The sequence below is a fragment of the Leopardus geoffroyi genome, chromosome D4 (genome assembly GCF_018350155.1).
Source record: "Leopardus geoffroyi isolate Oge1 chromosome D4, O.geoffroyi_Oge1_pat1.0, whole genome shotgun sequence".
NCBI lineage: Eukaryota > Metazoa > Chordata > Mammalia > Carnivora > Felidae > Leopardus > Leopardus geoffroyi.
Genome location: NC_059342.1, coordinates 89,076,127 through 89,091,189, shown reverse-complemented (window position 1 = coordinate 89,091,189; position 15,063 = coordinate 89,076,127). Strand labels below are relative to the sequence as shown.

At 62.7% G+C, this 15,063-nt stretch overlaps 1 protein-coding gene across 3 annotated transcripts in view; it reads left to right on the top strand.

Moving 5' to 3' along the window:
• The window catches only part of FIBCD1 (fibrinogen C domain containing 1), a 33,451-nt gene extending 18,937 nt beyond the window's left edge, over positions 1-14,514 (top strand). For all 3 annotated transcript variants that reach the window (XM_045468791.1, XM_045468792.1, XM_045468793.1), the window contains 3 exons: positions 7,182-7,278; positions 12,322-12,501; positions 13,040-14,514. In XM_045468791.1, the coding sequence (XP_045324747.1) occupies positions 7,182-7,278; positions 12,322-12,501; positions 13,040-13,299 (537 nt within the window). In that variant the 3' untranslated portion in view covers positions 13,300-14,514. The remainder of the gene's footprint in view (positions 1-7,181; positions 7,279-12,321; positions 12,502-13,039) is intronic.
• Positions 14,515-15,063: the final 549 nt, after the last annotated feature.

Here is a 15,063-nt window from a genome sequence, read left to right as displayed (position 1 = left end):
GCTCCTGCCGCCCTCAGGATTTCCCCAGGTGGGGAGTGGCCCAGAGACCTGGGGCCCCGGGCACGGCGAGGGGGGACGCGAGTTCCGTGCGCCCTGAATCGTTACTGCAGAAAGCAGGAACCGCCAGGTGGGAAAGAGGCCACGTGTGGCTCCTGGGGGCGAGGAGGCCACAGAGGCAGGTGGACACATGCCACAAGGCCACGCCACCTTTGGGCTGATGCGGCCACTGGCCCTGACTGATGAGCCCAAGCCTTTCCCCCACGCTCATCAAAGCCCATAGTGGCCGGGGGCACATGAGGGCATGCTGATTGTCACGGCTGCTCTTGAACTTGACGCGTGCACCCAGCCCCGCCCCCGCCCCTGCCCCTGAGAAGCAGGAGGGAAGGCGGGAGGGAGGGGCCGCTTCCTGCTGGCCCGTGACTCTGGGCAGGGGGCCCAGCCTGGCTGCCCACCATCCTGTTCCCTCCGCGCCGGTCACACGAGTGACTGCTCGCACCTGTGGCGGTGACGTGTCACCTCACTGAGCTTTACTTTCTTGTCTGCTAGACGAGGCTAATAGAGCGCCGTTCACGGGGTGGGGAGAGCGGCAGAGTCCTTCGCAGGCCGTGTCCCCGCGAGGGAGGAGCGGGGCGAGCAGGGGTCCGTGCCGCGCCTCGAGGATTCGTTCCCCGTGAACAGAGGAGCCGTGCTCCCTCCTGTAGGATCTTCCGGTCCGCGGTGTTGACAGGGGAGGAAGAGTCACCAAAACCGGGGCCGGATGTCCCCATTTGGAAGCTGATGCATGGGACCAGGCTGGCTGTTTCCAGCTCACCTCCCCCCTGGCCGTGCGAGACTGGGAGGGTCACATCCCCTCTTGGGGCGCCCCCCCTTTCTGGCCCGGCCACCAGCGTAGCCCTTGTGTCTCGTGTGGCTGCTTTGCAGGGCCTGGGGAACGGAGTGGCCGTGCCCAGGATGCGGGGTGGGCTTGGGGTGTCCCTGCCTCTCTGCCCTGAGGCACAGCCTTGCCCCACCGGGATCTGCCCGTGGTCGTGCCGTCCCTGGGCCTGATCGCCAGACCCTCCCTCACCTTTGCATAATTACCAACCGGGGGTCGCCGAAATCGGGGCCAGTTCAGCCTCTCCTACCGCAGGAACCCGCAATGGGATCGATCCTGCCCTGCGTTCCCACTGGGGTTCACCGCGCGGCCGGCTGCTCCCACCGCCGCGAGCTGAGTGGCCCAAACCCCGTTCTGCACGGTGACCACGCTCTCTGCCAGGCGCTTTCCCGTCGTGCGAGGTCAGCGGCTCAGATATGCTGCTAATTGGCTTTGCTGTGCGAGAAAACGCTCCCCTCCCCACCTGAGCTCCCCAGGCAGGGAGGAAAATCCTTCCCTCGCTCGGAAGACATCAAAGGAGCCACCACGGACGGACGGACGCAGAGCCCAGCCCGGCAGTGGGATCAGGCTCAGGGAGAGACGAAAAGCTTCCAGCATTGCTCGAGCCAGGATGCGAGGCGCGGCGCCCAGCCCGGGACCCCCGGCCGGGGCGGGGAGGGGGCTGGACAGCAGGTGTGTGGGACCCTCCGAGGGCACTGGCTCCTCCCCACTTGGGCTGAGGCTTCGCTGGTCCTCGTGACAGGCCGCGGCGGCTGGGGGACCTGCTGAGACATCCGCGGGCCACCGCGTCCCCAGGCCGCAGCCAGGCTCGGCCGCGGCTCCCCGCTGCCCTGCGGGGTCCTTAGGGCCGCACACGCTAGTAAACGAGCATGGTGGCTGGCCCCGCGTCCCCTTGAGCCATCTGCCGGGAGAAAGCCTGCCTCCCTCCAGAGCAGTCTGGGGTTTTGAAACTTTGGACGTAAAACGGGGTGCTACACGTGAAGGCTCAGTCTGGTACCTTTCTTTGCGTTTGATAAACAGCAGCTCGCGGCAGCGTTTGCCAGAAGCCGGCAGGCACCGACTGCCAAGCCCGGGAAGCATGGCAGGGCGCCGAGCCCGGGGATGCCACTTCTAGTCGAAAACAAGGAGGGGGCCCGCTTCCTTCTGGGCTCGGCAGCCGGTTCGGAAGGAGAGGGAGGCGACGTCGGGCGGACCCAGCAAGGGCGCCCAGTTTACGCCGTCGCTCCGCTGCGTCTTCGCTGCAACCCTGCAGGGGCCGCTGGTGGGGCCTGGTTGCAGAGGGGGAAACCGAGGCGCGGAAAAGGTCCGTGACTTGTCCGAGGTCACACGGCCGAGATTCGAACTCCGCCCGGCCTCCTGTCCCTGTGCCCTTGCCAGCAAGCCCAGGGAGCACGCTGGGGGCACTGCCCAGAGGTGCCTGCGAAGGACTTAAGGAGCCACTGCCTCCCCGGAAGGCGGGCAGCCCCCAGCGGCTGCCTCTGAAGGGCTGCGTTGCGCGTCCGAGGTCTTTGTTCTTAGAAACAAGAATCCACCTCTGCCACACCCCCTCCCCGAATCACCTGCTCCGCAGGTCAGGGAGGCTGGAGGACCCCGAAGCCGCCCAACCCACAAGATCCTGCCTGTCACTGATTGGTTTTTTTCTTTTAAAAAAAATTTTTAACGTTTATTTTCCTTTTGAGAGAGAGGGAGGGGCAGAGAGAGAGGGGGACAGGGGATCTGAAGCGGGCTCCGTGCCGACAGCAGCGAGCCTGATGCGGGGCTCGAACTCGCGAACCGTGGGATCATGACCCGAGCTGAAGTCGATGCTTAACCCGACTGAGCCACCCGGGCGCCCCTATAAAATGATTTCTGCGGCAGCTTCGTCAGAGTCTAGGGAAAATCCCAGGTGCTGCCTCCTGGGGACCCTTCCAAAGTGGCAGAGACAGCCCCGCCCCATCTCATAGGGTTTGGACCCACCCAGCTCCCGTCCCTGGGTCTCTCTGACCACCTGCCAAGACCCTGCTCAGTGTGCGGTTCGGCTGAGCATCTCCTACTCCGGGAAGCCCTCCTGGAACCCACCCCAGCCTGATCGCCCCAGTCAGCCCGCCCGTGAGCCCAGCCACAGCACGCGGGGCCCGGGGCGGCGGGGCTTTTGTTCCGCAGCACAGAGACGCCAAGACTTAGGTGGGCACACGGCTGGAGCCCCGGCGGAACTTGGTCTCCTGGATGCCAGCCCAGGGCGCTTCCTGGGGCTGGCCCAGCTTAGCCACACCGGGTGGGCTCCCGGGCCTGGGGCACGCCCTCCGCTTTGAGGAGCCCCCACTCTGCACAGCTCACCACCTTCACCTTCTCCCCTGCCATATGGGAGCGCAAGGCCCCCCCTCCCCGGCTGAGGTGGGGACGGCTGTGGCCGTCCATGAGGGCAGGGCCGGTGCTGGGGGGACCACGGAGCCAGGCTCGGGCGCCCAGGACAAAGGAGCCCATCTGTCTCCCGGCGGAGACAAACGCGGGACGGTCGGCCACTCCGCTCGGCCTCCACCGCCCCAAGTGCAGCGGCTCCTTCCTTTGGAACCGCCCGGTACGATCTGCGGGACCGTGTGGGCCCAGCCCTCCCTTGGCAAAGCCCCCCAAGCGGCACTTGGGAGACGCGCCGGGCGACAGGCACTGGCTTCTGAGAATCCGCCTCGAGAAAACACGCTCTGTGGGGTCTGCCTCCGTGTCACCTGCTGGAGGGGCCGAGCGACGGCGAGCGTCCAGCATCGGTCACTTGGCGGCTGCAACTCAAGGGAGACGCGCCCGGGAGCCGGGCCACCGAAGATTTTAGCCTTGAGGTTACTCTGTTTCCCTACCTTTTTCCCCTTTGGCAGGGGAGCGAGCGGGTGGCAATTCACGTCCTACTGGCGGGAAGTGGATACGTCCATCTTTTACGTGCTCCCTCTTTGCGTCTTCCCGTCTGGCTGATCCTTGCTCTGGACTCGAAGGCCTCCTGCCTGGTGACAGCCGTCCACCCGGCGTCCCTGAAGTCCAGCTTGCGGCTCAGCCTGGGACCCCGAGTCCGAGAAAGCGTACTCCTGGGAAGTCTGGAGAGCCAGCGGTCTGGCCTGGCGCGCGCCTGAAACTCGCCGGCCCTGTGGCGCTGTAATTGGCTTGAGGGCGAGGCTGGGGGGCCGAGTCTGAGATCCTGGCCGGTGCCATCGCTCAGTGTTTTGAGCCAAGGAGTAAGGACAGCCCGTGGCAGAGGCCGGCAACGTCCAGAGCCGTGCTTCTCAGACTGCGGGCTGTGATCTCTCGGCCGGTGGCGAGATCAATTGAACGGTTTGTGATCGATACTACTTTTTAAATCAAACAGAGTGTAATAGATTAGGACAGGATAGAAAATATTAGCGCCCAGCCGTCTTCCTAAGGGCAAGTATCATTCCAGGAAGGTTTGGTTTCTGATACAAACGCCTGTGGGTGTGCGCGTCGTCACGTAAACCGCGCCTCCCGGGGTCGTGGCCGTGAAGTCTTTTTTTTTTTTTTTTTGTAATTTTTTTTTTTTTTAACGTTTATTTATTTTTGAGACAGGGAGAGACAGAGCACGAACAGGGGAGGGTCAGAGAAAGAGGGAGACACAGAATCTGAAACAGGCTCCGGGCTCCGAGCTGTCCGCACAGAGCCCGACACGGGGCTCGAACTCACGGACCGCGAGATCATGACCTGAGCCGAAGTCGGCCGCTTAACCGACCGAGCCACCCAGGCGCCCCAATCGTGGTCATGAAGTCTTAACTGCAGACCCTCCTCGCGGATGTGTCTGGGCCCTTCGAGGATCATGATTCATTACGCCTGCGGTTAAAGCGTTCTCGCCGGCACACAATTGCTGTGGCTTCTAAGCTGGTGCAGACCCAAACCGTCCGTCGGGGACGTCTGCCACCCTTGTTTGACGGCAGTGTGGTTTCCCCGGGGGCAGGGCGGCCCGTGCTCACCCACCGATGGTGCAGCCGGGCCGAGCCCAGCAGCGCTCCGGCCTGTTACTGGCACCGGGAAAGAGGGGCTGAGAACAGGGTTTGGAGGTCGGCTCTCTGGAGGGAGACAGTTCTGGCCAGTGGCAAATAAGAGTGACGTGGGTGGGTAGGACTTTGGCCCCTGGGTGTCCAGCCTGGCCTTGGGGCTGGGGTGTGAGGTGTGGGTCAGACTGCCCACTCCATGCTCACGGCCGCCTGGCTTCTGTCCGCTGTAGGGACGAGGGGGTCGGGGGACAGGATTCGGTAAACAAGCGTGTGCTCAGTGAGGACTCAACCCCGGCACCTGCTGTGGCGGGCGCTCGACACCAGCTCATCTTGGGCGCCCTGCCCCCCGCTCTTCGATCAGTCCTGCTTCAGGGGAGGGTGGGTGAGGGGCATGGAGGAGGGCACCTGTTGGGAGGAGCACCGGGTGTTGTATGGAAACCAATTGGACGATACATTTCACATTTAAAAGATCAGTCCTGCTTCCCGCGTGGGAGGGGGTCCCCTGTGTCCCGCGGCCCTCAGGGAGATGCTCAGTGGAACATCTGAATGGATGAGGGAGGCGTGGGGGTGGGCTGCTGGACGGCCCAGGAAGGACATGCGTAGGGGGCAAGTCTGGAAGGAAGAGCAGGGCATTCCTGGGGCAGGGGCTGCGGAAGAGGGGCAGAGGGAGGCCCGGCGGCCAGGCCTGGGTCTCCATGCGGCCGTTCTCCTGCAGCGGGCATGCACCGAGCCCCGACCGTGTGCCAGGCCCCGAGCGTCTTCTCCGTGGACCGCCACGGTCCATGGGGGAGGTGCTGCTGTGACCCCCACTTATACAGAAGGAAACTGAGGCTCAGAGAGGTGCAGTAATGGCCAGCGCTCTAGGTGGCGGGGCCCAGGTCCCCACCATCCCGCCCCCCACCCCCGGCCCCCTGTCTCCCCGGCCCCCGACTCCCTCCTCCCGCAGAAACGGGCTCCCCCCTGCCTTCTGCCTTCTGGAGGCTTCTCAGGGGAGCGTCTGAGCTTCTGCCAGGATCAAGCCTTTCAAAGGGCGCGTGCTCAGGGTCCCAATCCGGCCCGTCAATACCCGCTGCCCACCACCTCTCAGATCTCTCCGAGCCTGATCGAATTTCCTTCCCCAGCCAGTCCCTTCTGAGCATTTCCACCTGTCGGGGCCGGGCCAGGTTTGAGGTAGCGAAGCCACTCCCTGACGTCACGGCTGCCCAAACGCCGTGACTGACGGGTCCCCACGGGCAGGGGCAGAGCAGGAGGCCAAGCTCACGGCAGATGATGCGCCCGGGCGGTTCCGGGCGACCGAAATCAGGCTGCTTAGTAATGAATCCGGCAGGCTGCTGGTGCCGCAGCCAAATCTCTAACACCTCGCACGCGGTACAGATGGAGGTGGCGGGGGGGGGAAGGGGGGCAGAGGGGGAGCGGGTGCTGCCTCGGCAAACAAGCAAGAAAAAGGCTTGTTACACAGAACGAGTTGGAAGGGGGGGGGCCGGGAGGGGGCAGCCAGGAACGGGATCGTCAGCGGATCCTGGAAATACTCAAGGCAGCTCTCTGGCCTGGACCAGCGTGGTACTTATTTGAAAGCAATTTAACCGAGGGGATTCCTGACTCCCAAATCAAGAAGGCTATTAAAATGGAGAACAGAGGCAGCTCGGCTGCTCATCGGTGCCCTAGTCACACCCCCGTGGGCTGTGGACTGCTGTCCCCCCCCCCCCAGTCACACCCCCGTGGGCTGCGGACTGCTGGCTCCAGCCCCCACCCCCCAGGAGCGGCTGGGGCTCTGGTTCCCCAAGCCCCCACGGACCCCCGGGCCCCGGGCTTCTTTTTCCGGGGGGAGGGCATGCGTGGCTCTGGCAGAATCATTTTGCGACACGGAGCTCTGGAGGCTTCGGGGCATGTGTGTGGGTGTTCTCGGTTTTTACCAACCCGAGAATGGATTTTTTGCTCAGTTTCCTTTTGACCCCGGGGAAAGATACTAGGGCCCTTGCCCACGCCTCTTATTTGACCAGTGGGGAAACTGAGGCCCAGGCCAGGGTGGGCCAGTCCAGGATCGTCCAGCAAGGCAGCAGAGGTGGGCCCGGAAGCCAGGGTTTCAGCACCCGGGTCTAGCAGGATTCCTTCCTGAGGGGCCATTTTGGGGGTCTGGGGGCATTTAGTCTGTCCCACCTTGTGCCACCATGAAGGCCCCTGAGTCCCTGCTCGGCTCTGGGTCCTGTGCCGGCGGCGGGGAGCCCGGCCCCTGCCCTCCGCAAGCAGGCAGGTGGAGGGAGTGCCTGGGGCCGGGGACACGTCGGGGTGGGCGTGGGGGGGGGGCCCAGGGGCTGTTGGACCCAGCTCTCCATCCTTTGTAGGTGTTTCAGCGCCGGGAGGACGGCTCCGTGAACTTCTTCCGAGGCTGGGAAGCGTACCGGGACGGCTTCGGCAAGCTCACAGGGGAGCACTGGCTAGGTGAGGGCCGGGACACCCGCCTGCCGAGGGGACGCGCCCTCCCCGGGTGGCGGGAGGTCACGGTCTCCAGGGGCCTCCACACACCCGAGCCAGCTCCCAGGTGTTGCCCGGAAAGGCGTTCCGTGCGGTCAGCGTGCCTGCGGTCGGTGAGCAGGAGGCCAAAGGAAGAAGGGACGCAGCGAGACGGGGGGGGGGGTCCCTTGGAGGGGCGTGTGCGTTTCCAGGCGGGACGGCCGGTGGCCATCCTGGATCCAGAGAGCTGGGGGCAGGGGCAGGGCTCGGTTTCGGGTACGGGGAGGGCCAGAACAACCCCCAAACTGCCCTGCCCTCGGGGGTCAGCAAACGCCCGAGGTGTGCTTGGGGCACCAGGGCCATGACTCCCAAAAGAGAGGCCACAGTTCCTGGGGCCCCAGGGCACGGCGCTCGTTTCCCATCTTTGGCACACGGTCTGTGCGGAGCAGAGTAAGGGCTCAAAAAGCTCGTGTCCATATTATGTTTAGATACTATTTATCTTTAAATTCACGCAGCATTTAAACATTGGCATATCTTACATAATGTCATTCGGAAGCATAACATCCATAAACATCACAGGTCTGAGGTCTTATATATATATTTGGGAGGGAGTTGGGACTCGAGGTGAGGTTTTCTTTATTATCTGAGAAAGAGAGAGAGAGAGAGAGAGAACTTGAGTGCGGAGAGAGAGAATCCCAAGCAGGTTCCATGCTCAGTGGGGAGCCCGATGCGGGGCTCGATCCCACAGCCCCTGGGATCGTGACCTGAGCTGAAATCGAGTTGGATGCTCAAGTGACTGAGCCACCCAGGTGCCCCTGCTTTATGTATACATAATTCACTGTTTTAAAGTGCACAGTTCAGGGTTTGTTGTTGTTGTTGCTGTTTTTTGAGAGAGAGAGAGAGAGAGAGAATGCAAGTAAGAGAAGGGCAGAGAGAGAGGGAGACACAGAATCCGAAGCGGGCTCCAGGCTCCGAGCTGTCAGCACAGATCCTGACGTGGGGCTCGAACTCGCGAACCGCGAGATCATGACCTGAGACAAAGTCAGATGCTTAACCGACTGAGCCACCCAGGCACCCCCAGGGGGGTTAATATATTCAGAGTTGTGCAACTCTCCTAATTCCAGAACGTCTTCTCCACCCCAGAAAGCTCAGAGCCCTGTGCCCCTGTTAGCAGTCACCCCCATTTATATTTTCAATATATATTAAAACCGAGGTGCCTGGCTGGCTTAGTCGGAGGAGCGTGTGACTCTTGATCGCGGGGTCATGAGTTTGAGCCCCACGTTGGGTGTAGAGGCGGCTTAAAGACATAAACTTTAAAAAACAAAATAAACACACAGCACGGGAAAGACACGCCATGTTTGAACGGCCTCACGCACCCCAGGGCACACCGGCCCCACTCTGGCCTCCCCAGGCATGGGCATCTGGGAACGTCCCCCCTAGCAGGGCTGGGGCAGCTGGGCAGGAGGGAGAGGAGGCGAGAACAAAGGCACGGGGCGTGTGGCTGGGCTCCAGGTGGGCGTCAGGAAGGTCCCAGGCCTGCAGGGCTTGCTTTCAGGGGACCTTCTGGGGGAGGGAGAGGGTCAGTCCCAGAGGTGGGACCGGGCACGTGCCCGCTCGCTGTGTGCGCAGAGGCACCCGGCTGGTGATCTACGCTGTCATTTGCCTTATGTCCGTCTCCCGCCTCCATGACCCTGTGATGCATGAGGACAGGACCCTCTCTGTCCTGACCTGCCCTGTGTCCCTGTTACCAGGAAGGGGCTGGCTGCAGGAGAGGCCAGTGTGGACTTCATCACCACGGTCTCTATTTAGTGCCCAGCCCACCTTATACACTTCAGCCTTGACCCCTCACACCCACCCTCACAGCTGCACTGCTGTCCTCCCCTTTTATGGGTGAGGAAACCGAGGTCCAGAAAGAGTGGGGTGTGTGTGTGTGTGTGTGTGTGTGTGTGTGTGTGTGTTGGGGGTTGGGGTGGAGGACGCCTGGGCAGGATTCACGAGCTTTAAAGTATACCCTGAACTGAGTGAATGAGAGCAGGGGCGGGATAGGGGCCGGGGGAGAGAAGCTTCTAGGTGGGAGACCCTTCCCCGGTCCCTCGGCCCCGCCCCGCCCCCAGGTGGTTGCGTAAAGACAGGGAGAAGCTGGGGGGGGGGTGCTGTTTCCATATCACCACCCACCCCCTTAGAGCAGCGTTGGTGACCCTGCCACTCACAGCATCTTAATTGAAATCTATCAGCAGCCACCGAAGCTTCGGGAGGAAGCATTTAAGCAGGGCCTTGATTAGCTCCTGGCAGACAGGGAGCCCTGAGGAGAATGTCAACGTAGCCCTCTACCGCCCTGGCTGTTCCCTCCCTCTGCTTTTCCACACTCCCCTGTCCCCTTTCATCCAGGGTTTTGTCTTCTCCTATTGAGTTATGGGAGCTCTTTATATATTAAGGTTATTGATTCTTTGTCAGATGCACATGATACATATTTACTTCCAGTCATTTGTCTTTTGGCTGCTTTTTTGTTGCTGTTGTTAAATTATTGCTGATTTCCTAGATGTTTTAAACTTTTATGTAGCCAATTCTTGCCAGTTTTTTCCTTCCTATCCTCTGGGCTTGAGGCCCTGCTTTCCCCTCCCGGTTTTCTAAAAATGTCTCCTATCTTAACAAAAAAAATTTTTTTTCCTTTAGTGTTTGTATTAGGTGCGGATCCGTAATCCATCTGGGAATTTGTTCAGGGTGACGATATGAGGGTTGGAGGTCTGAGTATTTTTCCTCTCTCTTTTTTTTGTCTTTAATTTTTTTTTAACGTTTATTTATTTTTGAGACAGAGAGAGACAGAGCACGAACGGGGGTGGGTCAGAGAGACAGGGAGACACAGAATCCGAAACAGGCTCCAGGCTCTGAGCCATCAGCACAGAGCCCGACGCGAGGCTCGAACTCACACACCGTGAGATCGTGACCTGAGCCGAAGTCGGACGCTCAACCGGCTGGGCCCTCCAGGCGCCCCTTCCTCTCTCTTTTAACCCCCCAGCCGCCTCTTCCTCCAGCTTTGATGGCGATGGGGGGCCCCGATCTCAGCTCACCATCCAGGGGCCCAGCGAGGTGGCGGGGGGCGGGGCAGGGGGGCGGGAGTGTCCTGGCAGGTCAGGATTTCTGCAGAGGCTGCAGAAACACAGAAAGTGAAGAGAGAGGGAGAGCAAGGGGGTGGAGACGGCAGAGGAACCCCGCAGCCCCCACCCGGCCCCTCCTCCAGGGCACCCTGCCCAGGGGCCCCTCGCGGGCGCTGGGATGGCCCATCCAGCTTAGCCCAGAGGAATGATGTGCCAAATGTGGGCCTTTGGGCACCAGCCACCACTCAGTGATGGGGAAAAGGGATTCCCCAGCGTCCCTGCCAGGCTGGTCTCCCTCTTGCCCTGTCCCTGGAGCCGATGATCGGTCTCGGACAAGAACTGAGTAAGGGCAAGGCGTCTGGGCCAGTCTGCCTGGGTTCAACTCCTAGCTCTGCCACTTACCAGCTGGGTGACCTGGGCCCGCACCTTAACCTCTCTGTGCCTCATTTTTCTCACCTGTAAAATAGGGATAATGAAGCCCCTGCCTCGTTGATCATGACAGCAGGAGCAGCAGACACCCGGGTAACGTGTGCAGCGGGCCAGGCGCTGTTCTAAGAGCTGTACAGGGATTCTTTAATTAAATTGGACTCATTCTAATTCTGCTGGATTCATTAACCCCCGAGAAGTGCTCGGAACGGTGCCCGGCATTCGTAAGTGCCGTCCAGCTGGTGGCTGTTGTCGCCCCTGCCCTTACAGCTTGTGGAACCCTCCTGGCCCTTCATCTCAGCCCCGTGAGGCCCACTCCGCAGGTGTACAAGCCGGGGCCCCGAGAGAGGGACAGCGGCTTGCTCTGAAACCCCAGCCCGGGGTGGGGGGGGGGGGGCGGGGAGCAGAGCAGAGAGAGGCAGGGAGACGAGACCCTTCTGCTCTCAGAGCCCGGTCCTGGCCAGGTCCCGGGAGAGTAGGGCGGGCGGGGTCGGCCGTGGCCCCTGCGACGTCACGGCGGCTTCTCCTGTGCCCCCGACCTAGACCGTGGGACCCAGGCTTCCCTCCGGCCTCGCTGGGGGAGGGTCCGCACAGCCTTCTCGCCCCGTTAGCTTGCACACCCCGGCCCCACCGATGGGTCTGGAGCTCAGGAGGGAGAGGCTGATGAAGTGTCACTCGATGCTGATAAGTTGTAATTTTAATTAAACGCCCTCGTAATCAAGAGGTAATCAAAGTGGCAGGGAAGCACCTTGAATGTGAGTGTGTGGGAGGGAGGGAGGGCACGGGACGATGGGGGTGTGGGGGCAGGTACAGGGCCAGGCCCTGGAGACAGCAGGAGACTCAGCCCTCCCACTTCTCCCGCTCAGCCGCTAAGGCAGCATTTATTGAGCACCTATGGTGGACGGAGCCCCGCTCACATGCCGGGATTCAGCGTGAACGGGACAGTCCGTTGCTCTCATGGAGCTTCTACGGTGGGGGGCAAGCCTTGGGGGCACAGAATGATACACACCAACGGGGGGAGCAGCTGGGTTGGCAGCGGTCCTCGACCCAGACAGGAGGCCAGGCAGCCTTCCCCAGGTGCGGCCTGAAAACGAACAGAGCATAACGTGGGGGAGTAGGGACAAGTGTCCCAGGCAGAGGGAACAGCATGTGCAAAGTCTCAGAGGCCAGGTTCAAGGAGATATATACGAGTCCCAGATCCTTTCCGGCCGGAGCCCTGAGTGGGAGAGAGGATGAGGGGGGTCGCCACCCCCAACCCAGATTTTCCAGGTTCCTTCTGAAACCTACAGTCTTTCTACTGACCTTCCACTCAAACGTTTGGAAAGCAGAGCCCGACTTAAAGCCCGACAGAGAAAACCAAACAGGAGAAATGGTCGGTCTTCGGTTTGTTGCCAAACACAGGCTGGCCCCAGCCGCGTGCCCTCGGCTCTCGGGTCGCCCCAGTTCCCTCCCGCGGGGGTCACCTTGTGAGCCCCTCCCCCCACGTCTGCCCTTCCCTCCCCGACTCCAGGGCTCAGGAGGATCCACGCTCTGACCACGCAGGCCGCCTACGAGCTCCACGTGGACCTCGAAGACTTCGAGAACGGCACGGCCTACGCCCGCTACGGGAGCTTTGGCGTGGGCTTGTTCTCCGTGGACCCGGAGGAAGACGGCTACCCGCTCACCGTGGCCGACTACTCGGGCACTGCAGGTGGGACCCCGGGGGCGGCAGCGGGGTAAAGGGAGGGCAGGTGTAGGGGGACGCCCACCAGCCTCCCCACTCAGGAGGTCAAAGAAGCCCCAGACCCAGTGCTTCTGGCCTCCACCTTCAGGGCCCACCTGGCCCCCATCCCGGCAACGCAGAGCACCGGGGCCCGAACTGTTCACCCATTTGGCAGACGGGCAAAGGGAGCCTCGAGCCAGGCAGCAGGACACCCGGGGCTTGTGTTCTGCTGGGCCTCTAAAGTGTGGTGGCTGCACCTCTCTGGGCTGGGTTTCTCTTCTGAGGCGGAGGCAGGAGGGAGCGCGTGAAGAAGCTGGGAGAAGGGACAGAGACGGCCGGGACCCAGGGACAGCCCGGGGACCCCCGGGGCGGCACCGTGGGCGCACGCGAGCCGCACAGGCTCCCGGGTGTGGTGGGACAGACGTGCGCGCGCAGCGGGGGCACACGTGCGCCACCGCGCACGTCCAGGGGAGGCGCCCTGAGGACGCAGCGGCGTGCGTCTGTGTCTGTGTCTGCGCCTGCGCAGGCGACTCCCTCCTGAAACACAGCGGCATGAGGTTCACCACCAAGGACCGCGACAGTGACCACTCGGAGAACAACTGCGCCGCCTTCTACCGCGGCGCCTGGTGGTACCGCAACTGCCACACGTCCAACCTGAACGGGCAGTACCTGCGGGGCGCGCACGCCTCCTACGCCGACGGCATCGAGTGGTCCTCCTGGACCGGCTGGCAGTACTCGCTCAAGTTCTCCGAGATGAAGATCCGGCCGGTCCGCGAGGACCGCTAGCTGGGCGCTCCCCACCCCGGCCCCCCGCCCCCACCCATCCCCGCGTCCCCCCCCCCCCCCCCCCGTGGTCCCCGAGCCCAGCCCCACCCTGCATCTCTCCCCGACGCCCACCTGCCCGCACGTGGCCGGCCTGCTCACGTGTTGGGGGGTTTGTACGTCCCCTTCACGCTGTCCTCACCCCTCAGTTCACCTCTGCTGATGGGGGGGGGGCGACTCGACACCCCCAAATTCTGCCCGCCCGGACTTCGGCTCCTGGGCTAAGTGTCTTGACTTCCCGTGCTCAGCGGTCGGCCCGGCACCCCGGCAGACCCTCCGCTTCGCCGGTCCGGACACCCGGCGTTATGGGGGCACAGGGCAGGGGGCGGCGGCACCCCCAGCAGCCTTTTCGGGAGACGGAGGGAATGTCTGGTCTTTCTGAGTCAGGTCTGAGGCCAGCCGCCTCTGGCCTCGAAATTTCACTTCCCTGGTGCCTGAGGATCCGGCCTCTCCCCCAGGGACCAGACAAAGGCTGGATAGCCATATGCAAACCCTTCCCCCAGGCCAGGCTGGGGTGCGGCTGCCCGTGGGGACTCCTACCCGGAGGCCAGTTGCCTGGAGCTCCCCCACCCCCACCCCTGTGTTCCTGCAGGCCTGGGAGGTCCTCAGTCCCTTTGGCTGCTGCGCCCAGCCTCCTGCCTTCCTGGGGCGGCGGAGCCCCACCCCACCCTATCCTTTTTCCCGCGGGAGGCTGGGGCAGGTCCTGAATCCTCTGGGCCTGGCTGGTGAGGATCTCTATTTTCTGGGCTGCCGTGGGGTGTGTCCCACCATTCCCAGGGACTCCGGGATCCTAGGGCCCCCTGGCATCAGGCCTGCAGGGGGGAGGGTGGACCAGGAGGGGTTGGGTGGCCGTTAGCCCTTCAGCCCCGAGACTCCTGTCTCAAGTGGGGGCGGCTGCCCCCTGCTGGTGACTCTGGGCACTGCCAAGACTCGCTGGGCAAATGGGGGAGACTGAGGCACCACCAGACGCTCGAAACCATCTTTCATTGAATCCTCCCAATGCCCAACATACTATCACTCTACCCCTCCCCCTCCCCCTAAGAACTGGCCAAGATGAGCAGCCCTCAACCTGATAACCCGCTGGGACCCCAACGCCTTTGCCCTCAGAACCAAGCACCAGGCTGTTTTTCTACGTTCCTACCTGTGGGGATTTGATGGGGACGGGGGGCGCTTCGAGAGGGCTGGAAGGTCACCCTGGGGGGCTGCCCGGAGGGTGGGCAGGAGGGAGGCAGGGGGTGTTTCCTTCCTTCACTGGAAGGCAGATGAAGACAGGCACATAGGGGAGCGTGGGCTTTTTAGCTCTCCCTTCCCCCCCCACCCAAGTTTGCGGTTCAGTAATCGCGTGCCACGGACCCGTGTGCAACCTGGCCGGTCCCCTGGAGCTCCACCTGGTCGCAGCCTTCAGCAGAGTTTCGCAGGACATCTGCTGTGGGCCGGGGCCTGCCTGGGCGCCGGGCAACACCGCATCCCTGCCCTGTCGGCCCCGCGGCTTGAAGCGAACATGGCCGTGAAACAGACGGCTGCAGCCCAGGGTGAGCAGGTGCTGGGGAGCAGCCCGGCTGCTGGAGGGGCCGGGGAGCCGTGTGGGGTGGGGGAGATGGTGGGAGGAGGGCTCTCCCCTGCCAGTCCCCTTTCCCGTCCTCTAGAAGAGAGCCAGCCCCCCACCCCACCCCGAGCTGCCAGGACCCGCGGCCACAGTGCAGACTCTGGCTGGGTGGGACCCCAAGT